The sequence below is a fragment of the Hippichthys cyanospilos genome, chromosome 3 (assembly GCF_059441005.1).
Source record: "Hippichthys cyanospilos isolate Australia breed blue-spotted pipefish chromosome 3, RoL_Hcya_1.0, whole genome shotgun sequence".
In the NCBI taxonomy this organism is placed as follows: Eukaryota; Metazoa; Chordata; class Actinopteri; order Syngnathiformes; family Syngnathidae; genus Hippichthys; species Hippichthys cyanospilos.
The window spans coordinates 12,721,842-12,736,935 of NC_142371.1; the positions used below are offsets into that span (position 1 = coordinate 12,721,842).

The 15,094-nt window shown below is 43.5% G+C and overlaps 1 protein-coding gene across 4 annotated transcripts in view; it reads right to left on the reverse strand.

Annotated features, from left to right (window-relative positions):
- Nucleotides 1–1,447: 1,447 nt before the first annotated feature.
- Nucleotides 1,448–15,094, reverse strand: part of LOC148425789 (teashirt homolog 1-like) — a 42,160-nt gene continuing 28,513 nt past the window's right edge. For all 4 annotated transcript variants that reach the window (XM_088410344.1, XM_088410346.1, XM_088410345.1 and 1 more), the window contains exon 3: nt 1,448–6,179. In XM_088410344.1, the coding sequence (XP_088266470.1) occupies nt 2,644–6,179 (3,536 nt within the window). In that variant the 3' untranslated portion in view covers nt 1,448–2,643. The remainder of the gene's footprint in view (nt 6,180–15,094) is intronic.

Genomic DNA, 15,094 nt, shown 5'->3' on the forward strand with positions numbered 1-15,094 from the left:
ATTTGGTTAAAATGATAGTCTTCTGTGTATGATTAATAAAAGAAAAGGATGTTTTTCTTTAGTTAGTTTCAGGTCAAGATGTTGATGATGTCAAGTAAAAGAGTCACCCATCTGATCGGATCACAGGCTGAAATACACTGCTGTCATTAACAAATATAACAGTGGCTCTTCAGAGAGGACGCTCCGAAGGCCAATCACAAGCAGAGCATGAGTTTTTGTACACAATTGGCACTCTGAATAGCTTATCATTCCTGTCATCTTCATCATTTTTATAATCACTGGTGGTGTGAGGGAATTCTGTCATCAGGTTTTTTGTTCTATTAAAAGTGGTTAAGAGAAAAGTAAATGTGTTTCACAACAACAGCATTTGTGAACATGTATTACACTGAGCGAGAGCTGGATTTTGTTGTGACTGCTTTACTGTGCAGCAAAAGGAATGCTCAAGAGCCTGCCTCCATTTTCTTTTTGTCAGAAAACTGAAACCCTCCATCCATTAGCTACCGCTTTCAGGTCGCGAGGGCAGAAGCTTGAGCAAGGAAGCCCAGAGGTCCCTCTCCCCAGCCACTTCATTCAGCTCCTCCGGGAGGATCCTCAGGCGTACCCAGGCCAGCTGAAAGACATACTCTCTCCAGTGTGTCCCGGGTCCTCCATGGAGCCTCCTCCCAGTGGTACCTGCTCGAAACACCTCCCAAGGGAGGCATCCTAAACAGATGCCCGAGCCAGCTCAACTGACTCCTCTCAATGCAGATAAGCAGAGGCTCGACATAGAATCCCTGACCGAGCTTCTCATCCTACCTCTAAGGGACAGGCTGCACACCCTGCGGAGGAAACTCTTTTCAGCCATTTGAACTCTGGATCTTCTTTCGGTCACGACCCGCAGCTCGTGACCATAGGTGAGGGCTGGAACGTAAACCAAACCGGTAAAAAGAAACAGTCACCTTTTGGCTCAGCTCTCACTTCACCACGACAGACCGGTACAGCATCCGCATTACAGCAGCGATCCGCCTGTTGACCTCCCGCTCCATCCTACCTTCATTCGTGAACGAGACCCCAAGATACTTGAACTCCACTTGGGGCTGGACCTTATCCATGACCTGGAGAGTGCATTCCTCCCTTTAAAAACTGAAGACCATGGTGTCTGTTTTGGAGGTGCTGATCTTCATCCCAGCCGCTTCACACTCGGCTACGAACCGCTCCAGTGAGAGCTGGAGGTCAACTGAACCACATTATGATTATATTTATTAATCAATTTATTTAAGGGATATAATTATGATCTGTTTAACTGAGGGTGTAGCCAATTTTAGCCTAGGTGATCAGCATCCTGAGATGTTCCTTTTTTTTTTTTTTTTTTTTTTACCAAATAGGACTTAGGCCATTACGATTTTTTTAGGCTTGACGACATGGAACTTGATGCATTGTGGCAAATGAATACACAAACACAAATGTATAACTGTTAACAACTGCTTTGGGGTTTATTTTACAATCGAGAAAGAAAAGAAACAATCTAACCAGCGCTAAAAATGTTTCTTTGTTTTTTTTCAGTTTTTTTTTTGGACAATATTGTTGATAAAACATTGAAATGTAGTCATTGTGCATCGCTCATTTATTTTCCACACCATTTCATGCATCAAAACGGATGCAAGTATAATTAAAATCATTTTTGTAAACCAAGCCAAAGAAGCTGAATTTGTATTTTCTTTGAAAAAGACACTTTGTAACTCTACAGCATATATCTATGTACACAATCTGCTTTTTTGCTTTTTTTTTTAATCATTTTAGTATATAAAAAGACAATATAAAAGTTAGAGAATGCACACACCTTAAGATACAAAGACTGCAGAGTCATTTCAAATGAAGAGATATGTCTTATGGGAGTACTAACATTTAACTGGTAATCATTTACAACTGTTCTCTTTACAGCTGAAAGCAACACCGGTAAAAAGAGGAAAACAAAAAACCCCATCATATTAAGTAAATTTAACAATAAGTGATACTTCACAACAAGAAAAGTTGTTTCTTTTTTGTTTTAGCAAACTTGCATAAAATGGCCATATTTAACTCACTGGAAGCAGCATTTCAGTTGTTCCAAATGTTCATAAAATCTTTTTTCAATACAATAAAGCAGGCCATTTTTCTTCAAAACATTTCAATAACAGGAACCCATAATTATTCTTTTTACACACGCAAAATTCAAAAGTCTAAGGTGCTACTTCAGTCTTTCGGGGTATCTTTAATCATTTTTGGTGTATACATTTAATTTTCTTCTTCATATCAAGTATAGTACAGATTTCCATTCCTCCGATGCATTTTTACGTTTATCATTGACACAGTAGGCGTGTTTTTTGCCATGAGAATATTAATCATTTCGTTTAACCTTGATCACTAAAATACATGCACAGATCAGACAAACAGCATATAAATATCGAAATTATTGTAAAAAAGAAAAACAAGTTTGGCAAACCAAAGACAAATCAACATGGTCCAGTCAGGCAATCATTACAACAGAAAATAAGACTTTCTTTTTTTCTGTTTTCTGTTGGCTCAGTTCGGCCCAGTGCAGTAACTGTGAACAATGTTGTTTTAGTGCAATGAAATTCTATTCAGTTCCAAAGGTGTCAATGTCTCCTCTCGTTGACATCTTCCTTAAACTGACTCAATTTTTTCTAGTTTCTCTAATTTCTCCAAAGCTGTAACAAACACCAGGTGGTCCTCAGGAGACTTGCCATGGGTTTTACTGAGGTGCAACTTGACCGCGTGTTTGCTGACGAATGTCCGATTGCAAAGTCTGCACTGGTACACAGAGCCGATGTCGTCCTCTGGCGTAGTCAAGGCTGACAGGGAACTGCCGAATGTCATTTTGTCCGTGATCACCTTTGAGGCAGCCTGCTGCTCCCGTAGGTGTTCAGCTGACAGTTTGGACAGGTCCTTCAAGCTGAATCCCAAGTGCGACTCCAGGTGGCTGATATAGGAGGAGGGAGTCCTGAACTGAGAAGCACAGTCACCGCAGAGGAACACAGGCTGGCACGAGTCCATGTTTTTGAGAAACTTGGTACCGCCAGTCCGTCTCAGTTGGTATTTGACATTAGCTAACCAGTGGGAAATGGTCGTCATGGAGAGGCCTGTGAACTTACAGATGTGGACCCTTTCCTGAGGGCCCAGATCAGTCATAGCGTAGCGGCCTTCTGGGGTCTCCCGTAGGCTGGAGGCAAACTGCGCCTGCAGGATAAGGAGATGCTGGGGATTCCAGTTGGATTGTCGCCCTTTTCTCTTCTGCACTGGGGAAAGATCCTCAAGCGCATCCTCGAATGCGCTGACATCAGCATCAGATTTCTCTGAGATGGACGAGGGCGTTGACGATTTGGGAGTCAGTCTCCCGGTGAGGTTCTTTACCATATCAGAGATGTCCATTAGAGCGTTCTCTCTCAAAGGAGAGGAGACTGTCTCAGGCATGCTCATGATAGGTTTGTTACCATTTACGACGTTGTTGAGCACACCACCGCTGTTGTTGTTGTTAGTGTTATTGTTAGTACAGGACTTGTTTTTACTCAGGTCTATGGGTTGGTCATTATTCTCATACAAAGGGAAATGGTTGATGGGCTCAGCAGTTTTACCCTGAGATGTAGGGTTGAAAGTCGGCTTATCCATCATGCTGTTACTGATTTTGTAAAGCATTGACAGTGGGTCTGCTGCCGGGCTTACTGCTTTGGAGGCCTTACCCAGGTGTGTGTTCATGATTGACTGGAGTGCACTGAGAGGATTGATAAAAGGACTTTCTGGTGAGTGATCAGTAATGATGCCTAGAGTGCTGCCGTTTGTCACCGGCGATTGGCATGCCTCGTGGCCATTCTTTGAATTGTTGTTGTAGACATCCACAAGGTTTTCTTTTGGCTCTTTCTTGCAGATAAGCTCAGATTCTACATTGCCTGGACTGGCGCTTCTCATACCAGATGCTTTGACTGCAATTAGATCATTTGGAGAGGCCGCTGGCTCCTTCTGCTCCCTCAGTGCAGGAGAGGGGGACTTTGCCAACGAAGGAGGCCGGGCTCGCTCCACGCTCACCATTTTCTCCTCCTTTTCTTTCTTCACAGCCGCAGCTTTCCCTGTCACCTTCTCGACCAGCTCCTCCATGGCAGTGACATTGCTCCTGAGTGGAGTAGGAGAAGAAGGACTCCGAGGCGAATTGATAAGTGAACCGGGGTCATTCACGAGCCCTCTGAGCCCACCGCTGAACATTGGCTGCATCTGGAGGCTCTGGATGGTAGGTGGAAGAACAGTAGACGAGCTCTTTATAGCACCTTGTAGCTGATAAGCTGCATGAATGCTTGGATATCCGCCCCAAGTGGGGGTGCCTGTCTGAGCCTTGCTAATGGCGCTTGACACTGTATTTTCAAGGGATTTAAGAATATCTAAACCTTCCTTTGGAGTTTCCTCCAGATCTTCTTCTCTAAGATATTTATATGATGTGGTGTCAGTCTCAACTTTCTCACCCGAGTCGTCTCTCTCCTCCTTGATTTTTTTCTCCACTGGCTCACCAGTCTCCATTTTCTCATCTTCACTCGCTTCCCTCTTTTCCTCTGAGCCCGAGGACAGGGCAGGGGACACTGGCTGAGACTTTATACTACCAGGTACAGGGAGTTTGGTGGTGGTAGGCGGCAGCGGGATAGACTGAATCTTTTCTTCCACCACAGGATCAAACACCAGTTGCTTCCCCTTCTTGGATGCAGAGTTTGTGACCTTCAAAAAGTGACCAGTGACCATCATGTGAGCAGTCAGCTGTTGCAGCGTATCATGGGAGCTACCACACTCCATGCATTTCAGGATCTGAGCTTTTCGTGCTTCAAACTGCCATGTATAGCTGGCACCATTCTGGTAGCCATAGCGGTTGTTTGCTGTTACGTAGGGATTCGCCATTGACTTTGCATCTTTGCTAACGTCGCCGAGCGATAAATTGCCTCCCCCGCCACCAGTATGCACAGATTCTGGAGAGCAAGGGGAAATGACACTATCTTGGATTGGTCGTTTTTTAGTGGATGCGGGTACCAGTTTAGTGGCCAGGGCTGGCACTGGTTCTTTTAGAGGCACTTTCTGGTAATGCTTGGTCTTGATCATATGAACGCTGAGATCCTGCAGAGATTCAAACGAGTGGCCACAGTACATGCACTTCAGCACCTTCTGAGCATCCTCTTTGCCTTCCATCTCCATCAGGGAGCGCTTGCGAGGTTTGGACCAGCGCTTTCCCTGATCCTCCTCTTTGTCCTTGTTGTCATCTCGATAGTGGCCAGTCTCATTCATATGGACTGTCAAACCAACCAGCGTGTCATAGGCAGCGCTGCAATCTTTACAGCGAAATTTGCTTGCACCAGTGAAGACAGAGCCATACAGCTTATTGTTTTGACGGTAGAGCTGCACTGTGCTGAAAAGGCTAGGCTCTGGTAAGAGGTGGTAGGGGGTCTGCTGAAGAGTCTTTGCAAGAGCTGCCTGGTGCCAGTCATAGGCCACACCACTGCCGTTATTAGTCGCCCCACTGCTGGTCCCGCTGCTGCTGGTCGCATTCTGAATGCTACCAGAGCAAGCTGCTGTGCCATTTGTGTTTACACTTGGGGTGCCAGTCTGGCTGACAGCGGTGCTGGAACCTCTACCATTGTGATGACTGGTGACTATGTTGACCCCATTGCTCTTGTTTGGCGTCGTTGTTGTTGCTGTTGTAATAGGTGCAGAGGAGGCAGCTTCTGAAGTTATGAGGGTACTGTTTACACTGCCTGCAGCAGCAGACTTGCTTTTCATGATATCCATTGTAATACTGGACCAAGAGGCATCTGAAATGAGGTTTGCATAGACGGCTTTCATCTGAGCCAAGCTATCTTGGAAAGATAGGCCATTGTTGGGTGAGAAGGGCAATGTTGCACCTTCCTTTTCGTGACCATCCCGAGAGGAGGTACTTTTAAAGTCTGTAAGTCTGTCACTGGCGTCGCTAAGAGGGGAGCCATAGCCAGCATCCGGGTTGGTGCCATTGCTGAGGGGAGAGTCTCTGTAGCTAGGTGCTTGTCCTCCTTCTGCATCTTCCTCTTCCTCGTTGCACAGAAATTCGGTGTCCTGGCCATCTAATGAGAGGCCGTCATCCTGGAGGTGCTCTTCCTCCTCATGAGTGGGCGCCTTAAGTTCATCTTCGGGCATGTACGCTGTAGCACAGGCAGAAGATGAAAATTGAAGAAAATGAATTATTACGGTATTGAGACAGCAAACATTCACAATACATCTACTTAAACAGGGAAAACAGTGATATAAACCTAACACCTAATGGAAAATGTAACCCTTTTATTGTAAACCACTCCAGTTTTAGGAGTAGGTGTCTCCATATAGTTAGCACACATGTGGTTGTGAAAGCATATGCTGAAAAAAAGCCTCAGAGGGAAATATAAATCACCGTGCTTCTGACACTTGTCCTTTTCCTACCCAACTCCCTATTCCTTCACACATGCCTCATGTTTCCCTGGAAATGACTGGCTGTTTGGCCTTGTTAGTCAGCTGCATGCTTGCATGTCCAACTCCCTTTTTTGCTCTTTGTTTTTCTATTCTCTAAGGTTTATTGCCTCTCAATCATCCAGTCCGTGAAGTTCAACTCCTAAAATGTTGAGATTATGCAACTGATTTGGTGAGGTGGAAAAAAAAAAAACTAATTGGAAAGTATAACAGCTTTTTCTAACCCAGTCAACGAAGCTAAAGGTCACGCCGATTTGAGATAATAAGCACAGAAACTGACAAAATATTGTTATTTGGAATCAGACTGCTAGTGATTGTTAAGAAGAGTATATTGTCGACAGAGGACACATTGTTAAAAACAGAAATATCGACGAAATATTGAAATGCATAAGATAGAGGATCGTGGCGAGATGTGTGTAAGTGTAGACATGGGGAACGAAGAACAAGCAAGCATGAAGTGTTGGGGTTTTTTTTAAGCGAGAAGGGGGGAGATGGGAGAAAGAAAAAAAGAGAGGGTGAGAGAGGCAGGGAGACAGGAAAGACAGCCCCCTAGCTTCTTCCTTTATCTCCTTCCTGCATGGTGAGATGTGTGTCCTAGATGCCAGTATCAATCTTTCCTGATGAAACAGATGTGCTGTCAGCTTCAAACGGCACGCTAACCTGTCATATCATAATCTAAGTGGACATAATACCTGATATATATACACTGGCACCATTTACTGCTGCCTGAGAGGAGATGGGTGGATGAGGTGGGGGAAGTGAGCAGCTGCACCATGCACTGTGACTATGTGATGATGTGCATTTGAGCGCATCGGTTTGGGAACGCACGTTAGCCTGCACGCTCACCTTCACAATGTGGCGCATACTTAGCCGCTCGCACTGAGCAAACGAGACTCTAACCATAATATTGTCTATAAATCGAGAGTGTGCTGTGTGCAGCTGATAGACCCTTCTCCAAATGAGCAACTTACCCCCCACCTCCCCACCCCAATGCCTGACAGGATTTCAGTGAAATGAGAGCACTACAGGAGAACCTGGCTGCGCTTCAATCCCACTGACAGACTGAGACCGAGACAGTTTCTAAAACTCCTGAAAATCCCTAACACAGCAGATTAGCATTATGTGATGTACTCTCTACAACACATCTGCAGAGTGTCTCCTGTTAGGGTGCCTTTCCACACCAACCAGCTTCCAGGTTGTCAATGCATATCAGCCATTTAATATACAACGCAGAATGGTTAGCCATTCATCACCAGCCCCATTGTACAGTAGGAATAACCTGGCTGAGTCACTCACGTCAGCATCAGTCCAAAAATAGCTAAAAGCCCAATAGTTGGAGATTTAGAAATCACGTTGTAGAAAGAAAAGAAAAATACAGCCTGCAATAAGGAGGGGCTTCGAGCGATGAGCGGGTCGCCAGGGAACCCTTTGACGATCCCTGTCAATCAATTTCTGTCCTGCCACGTTGTCATGGAAACAACAAAGAGGGAGCTATCAAAAGCACAGAGACAAAAGAGTGGCAGAGAGAGACATCTGTAAAAATCATAGGCAGCATCCAGATTGTTTTGCAAACCATAAATGTACATTAGTGATGAAACACGGTTAAAGTTAGCCTAAAATAAATGATCTCTGCCTCGCCTTTGAAATGCTTGTCTTGACGGGATGCTAAAATCTGAGTTGGCAATGAGGAGGTAAAAATATGAAGAGCTACACATCAAACGCGTCGCTTCAATCACTGCTACTTGAACATGTGTGACTGTTACTTGCGATCATATTAACCCCCTTCCTTCACTCTCAGTGCCACCACAGCACGTTTGTGTCCTGGACGCACATGTGCAATGTCACAGCGGTAGGAAGGGGCGGGCTACGGGTGGGCTAGGGATGGCATCCCTGGCGGTTTGGGTTGCGGAGAGGGTGATGGCTGTGAGCAGGGCCATCTGCACGGGCACCAAAGCGCTTGTCACTTTTGCTTGGGAACGTGCCGCGATCAAGGAGACAGGCGGCAGTGTGGCCAGGAGAGTGCAACAACTCACTGTCACAAACTGCAGCGATCAAGTCCCGCCACCAGCCACTCTAGCAACAACGGCAAGACATTAGCATCCCAGTGTATCACATCATCTACAGCGCAATATGCATATGCTTCATACAATCTTAATAAAGTGAGATATCAAATATGTTCAGAACTGAGAAGGTTTAATAGCTGCGCTGGATGTTATAAAAGCCCCTCCTTGAAAAACATATTGCACAAATGGATTAACACATTAGAAAGCTTTAAATCATGTTCTTTCACTATAAAATTTTGGACAAAAGGCTGACTGGCTATAAGAGGCTAGAGGTAGAAAGAGTGACTTCTCGCAACTACCTCAATTATCACTGAAACTAAAAGAAAGCAAAGCCCTTCCTTATACATTACAATATGACATCTTTGTTCATGGGTTTCGCGTTGTTCTCAAAGACGAGAGTGCCTGCAGTCCAGCTGTGCAGACAAGACGGAGACAGACAGTTGATCACGTTTGGCTGCGAACGCTCTTTGTCCTGTGTCAATTTAAAATTGGGCGTCACAGTGTGACAAAACTGTTGACCTAAGTAGAGATCATCTTTGAAAAGAAATTGTCCTCCATTCGCGGTGACTTTTTTATTGCTTCATTTCTGTAAAACATATAACATTGAATCCGACCACGTCTGCATTTTGGCAAGGAGAGGAGCAGCAACACATCACTCCTTTTCAAACTTTGCTATCTTTCCCACTCATCCGTTTTTCGCTGCTTTCCCCCTTCTTTGCTGAGAGTCTGCTTGGTTGTTAAATCAATAACACTCTCTGTCAGGCTTGCAGAGCTTCACCATTTGGCCGCTGTCAAAGCCAAACAAACCAGATAAGAAAGGCAGAAAGGCGATGAAACAAGAGTGAAAAGAAAGAGATGAAACCAGTCAGCCTCTCTTCAACGCTCCCTTTTCTCAAACACCCCTTCTTCTATTTATTTGCACACATTTCTTTATTTATTTGATGTGCGTTTGGGAAGAGGGGGCAATCACAGCAGTCATTTGCAGCACTAATGTCCAATCACAGGCCCCTTCACTCATATGATTTAGGCAGCGCTAGACAGGCTTTGCGGAGAAGGAGGCTCTGTGGAGGTGCTTGCTGTGTGACGGGATGCAGGCCGGGGCCGTTTAGGCTGCCCCCTAATAGGAAACTGGCAGTCTTATTCCTTCCCCAGATTCTGTTTGTCACCCTGCTCTCCATTACGTGCCTCTCAACACTGATGGCTTTGGACAGGAGCTGATCAAAAAGCCATCGCTTGACCTACACGCTGTGGCAGAATGAGACGCACACTGCACAGAGAGAATGGGGGGGGTGATGAGATGAAAAAAATGCAACCAAAAAACAAGGCGTTTTGTATGGCAGATAGAGGAGGGAGTGCAGCAGTAAGGAGGGTTGGAGGGGAGGGGTGATTGCTCTCGGACCGGGACAAGAGGGCTGTAAATAAAATGACATTATTATTTCCCCTGTCCCGTCATGTAGAAAAGCCAATTATGGTAATGCTGCTGCCGGCGTGTCAGAAGGAATGTTGGGATGTGCTTCCTGTGAAGCGGCTAACATGAAAGCCATGGCCTGCTGAGGAACACAGGCCTAATTTTGACAGGAGACTGCAAAGAAAATGCAGAGAACAGTGAGACAAGGAGAGTGAGATATGGAGAACATAACAAAGCTGGACCCGAGTTTTGTTCCCTGAAGCAGTGACTCTCGACTGCTGTTACACTGGAACGGTAGTGTGTGGCGAAAGATGATCACACGCGTCACGGGAAATGATCTAATTTCACGCAATTGGTCAGAAAACAATAATGTACTTTTGGTAATATACATATCTATCCAAGTGGCAAGATGTTGGATGAATATTTTTTCAAAAATCTATACTATAGGTAAGTCCACACATGTGGGTGTTACTTTTACAAATGATTGAACTATCCGAAGTGTTTCTAGAGGTTGAACAAACTTGCAGTTTTGTGGCTCGATTGAAAAGTAAGGATTTTTGAAATATAAGGATTCTGCCCAACACCCTTGAAATACTCTTAACTAGTTGGCAGACGTTACAAGCAACCTGTCTTTCCACTTGTTGTCATTGGGACATCAGAAATATCTCTGCTTGAGTCCGTACATTTGTTGCGTATAGTAGGACATGATTATCATTATTTGTAACTTTTGTTGCAATTAAAATACGCATTGGCTCATAAACGATTGAAAAACACCATCCTAAACTGCCCAATACCTGTTAAGATTAAAATGTTGCATTGCAAGTGCTCAAGGGAAGAATTTAAGACCTATTGTATTTTTACTGCTACACTAACACGTATACTGCACTAGCCATGACAAAACATTGTATAAAGAAAAGAATCGATGACGTATTAATACATCACAGAAAGGGTACTTCAATGACATGGATATGATTGGGCTACATCAAGCATGGAGAAGCCTTCAAGATAAAAGTTCAAGAGTTCAGGAGTAATATTCTATCACACCTGAGCTTTTGATGACTTGAATTATGCAAAGATGATAGTGAAAGAGCAGTATATTGAGGGTAAAGGCCATCACTTACTAAATCGTTCTCATCTGATTGCAGCCGTCTCTTTGGATCCTGTTTCGTGTTTTTGTTTTTTTAAATAATCCTTCAGTGTGCCATGGGGGGCTTCACCTTCAAGTAACACCTCTGGTACATTTCCCCTTTGACTCCAAACACCCCCTCCTTTCTCATTTAATACCATCAACCACTTCCGCTCCCCCAGACGCGCTCACATGAGCCTCCCCCCAAGTGGAATAATGGGAGCATATGGAATAGGTAGCACCTACAGGCCCCTAAATAACTACTGCAGCATTCCAACTCGATGTACCAATTTATCTCTCACCCCACTCTCCAGCCCATTTCAAAACACCTCTAGCCTGAGTTGAGCTCAGCAGATAGCAGCAGATGGGACATGTTATTCTGTAGATACATCGGGCTGCATAATGGACCTAAGCAGAAAGTGGTGTGCGAATGTGAATAAGTGCTGTGCAAATAGGATTATTGCAGAAATTCTGCATTACTTGCAGATATTTAGTCAAGCACTGGTAACAACAGTTTGTACAAAGAGCTGTGTAAAGTCTGTTTTAGAAAGCAAAGAAAAGAATAAAACATCTCCCTCGGTGGTTCAGGCTCAATGTCTTCACCAGCTGCCAGAATAGTGCTATGGGAAAAGTCCGCCATCAGCTACTTGCTCACCTTGAATAAAAGCATCATGTCTACATTTATCCATTGGGGCTTAATGTTGAGAATACATGACTGTAGGTCAAGCAGAAGGGGTCAGAGATCAGACAGTTAGTCAGTGCTAAGCTTGTAGAGGTCACGCTCCCATGTAAATACGTCAATATGTCCCACAGACACCCTTCCACCTGACCTCTAAAAAGTGAGCTCTGGTTAAACGGAAGCTCTGTCTTTGTATATACAGTATGATTGTGTGTACATACAGGTGTGGAGTCCGTGTCAGCTTGGTTAGCATGTGTGTGATTATGTTTACGTGTGCCTGTGTGTGTGAGGGAGAGGAGTCAAGAAAAAAGAATTGTGAAAGGTACCGCTGTTTTATTTATAGAGGAAGCACTATTTATACCCAACTCAAAGATCGGTTGAGAGAGGCAGCATGTGGGCCATGGCCAAGATCACTCTCAATTACGGAGGGTGCGTGCACACCAACACATTTGCACACACACAAACAAGTATGCGCCCTTGGAGTTGAATCGCTAAAGATTGTTTGCAGTTGACTATAATGATATAAAAGTTGATTGATCAACAACATTTGTATCTGCTCCCCTACCTCATTTGTGCCACGGGCACAAGACACGTTTGGACTGGCATCGAAAAAAGAAAACAAGATTAAAAAAAAGCAAAAGTGAAGGGAGTTGTAACTACTGGAAACTTGACCTTAACCAATCGAGTTTTTTGGGACCGATCAGTGAGTTTAAAAATAACAATTTTTTTGTCGATTTAAATAACTATTTATTGCACATACTTCGATACTGTTTGTATATAGTGCACAAAAACATTGTGTGTAATAATCATAGAATAATGCATTTTTGTCATGGTTTAACATTCATTGCCATGCCCAAATGTGAGAGAGACGCGCAGGTAAAAACATCAATCACCTATAAGACACATTCAAAACTTGCCGGAAATTAAGTGAAAGTTTAATCAGGTGAAACAAAAACAACTTCAAACTAAATAATGAATGTGACTTATTGTAATTCAATTACTATTTTCTAATTACATTCCCAGCACCAAGTAAATGTTGTTGTGATGTGACAGCAAAAATTCCTATAACTCAACTGAACAGTTGCACTAGTGGAAATAAAAGGCATAATATTGCCCCTCAAAACATTCATTCAACATGTGATTGATGGAACCGATCAATCGTTGATTGCTCGGCAGGACATTACAATCGATCGCCAATGTAGCAAAAAATGCCAAATATCGCCTGATTGCCATCAAGCCCATCAGATCGGCATAAAATCTAGTGGAAATGCCTCGTGTTTCCCTTCAACAAGGCAGCCAATCAAATTGTGTGTTCTCAAATGTGGCGTGTTGCATAACGGAAAACTGTGGTGAGACTCTTCAAAAGAAATCACTCTTTTTCTGTTCCTGTGTTTGTACTTAGTTTATGCATCTATTTTACTGGCATGTTATTGAATGTGGTATGAATAAAGTTTTGTCCACGCATAATTGTACATAACTAGCGGCGATCGAACTGGCCAAAGCTAGCAAGGGTTAATGCCATTCTCCTTCTCTTATTTCTCTTATATCTTATTTTCATCCTGTTGAACCATGCAGACATACGGGGACTTTGTTTCCTTTTTGCCTGGATATTTTGTTGTTGCACTGAGCGAAGTCCACCGACGAAAGCAGACAGGAATCTCAAAAGTTCATTGTAAATTGGTGAATTACAAGGCAACTATGCCAAAACTACATACTTGTCATTTAGTCAACGTCAAGCTTTAAATTATGCGAAGTAGTGAAGTCAATCAGTTCAACCATTGAACCACATAAGCACGCACACACACAGGTAAGACAGGTAAGACTGCAGGTAAAATTGGGTCGAACATTTTCAATATATACAGCTGTGTATCTGCTGCGTGAGTTTTATGTTTTGTTTTGTTTTTTTAAGTCCACACTGACAGTGTTTTTCACAGGGTACAGGAGGGTTTAACACGCTACGGATCAATACCGTGAACCAGCCACAATCGATAGTAATTCATCTGGCTTTTTTTTTTTTACATGTTCATTCTCACTCACTCTCACCATGTACAGAAGCACTACAGCGCAATACATAAATAAACACAGAGGCATTCCCATAACCACATAAACGCAGTAACACACACCTGAATATCTGAAACGATTGCAGTCTCTATGCAAACGGAGGTTCAATAAACCTGTAAGGAATTTATTTATTTTTATTGAGCATATCAGCCTATCCTGGTCTTCTCAGCATAACAAGGCTTGTATAATTAAACCATAAATTTAAGGGGGCTCCTTTAATTACCACAGACAATGTCAGGAGGCAGCATAGTAAACAAATGGCTTTGAAGTGAACGAAGAACAAAAAAACACACTGACAGACCAATGCAGATATTCGATTTGGTGGGTTTGTTGTTGCACTTGAAAAAAAAATGAAAGGAGTACATATGTAAATGGAGAAGGATATACGTATATGTCTGCCTTCTTTTCCCAAATAGGTTTTGAGTAATGCACGTTTTCGGCTAAGTGAAAGGGGGAATAACCAGTTATCATTGGGTGCGTGAAAATGCACCAATCTGTACATCTGCACGATGAGGGTGTTTAAATTTGTTTTTAAGCACTTAGGGGTTGTATTGTTAGGGTACTGTATTTGTGTGTAGGTGTATGAATGGATGGATCTGCGCGTGTGTGTGCGTGCACACAGGCACATTTCAGGTCAATGTCAACATGGAGGCCTGCTTCCCAGCAGCTCAGCTAATTACACAAGAGCCCCGAAGGCCACTTAGAACAGGTTAGCTAATTAACAAACAGACTGATTGCAGATTAATTGAGAGGTGTTCCTAATCTCCCCCCCTAAACACAATGACAAATGCTAACTGGTGCTAATTAGGTCGGTATGGAAGAGTGGCTGTTGTATTTACACTTGTAGTGGCTCATATGACTAGTAGCTTTATCACAAATGCTTTTCACATCCATCCATCCATCCATCTTCTTACTAGGGTCATGGCTGTGACGCCGCCAATCACAACTGACTTTTGGTGAGAGGTGAGTAAGACCCTAAACTGGTCATCAGCCACCGTGTCACCTGTATCTCACATGCCTAATCAATTATGACAATTTATATCACACTATAAAATATATTCAATAGGTTAAATAATTCATTTCAATGACGACATACGGGAATAACAATCCAAAAGCTTCCTTGCTCGCTGTTTTGCAGAACGTGTGCCTGTGACCTTTTGGTGGCCTTTATGCCTGAGTTCATGTCTGCTTCCTTGTATAGGTCATGAAACCTGAAACAGCTTCAACACAATGGGCTATGGCGGATTACCGCAGCAAATGGAAGCAATAGGTCCCTC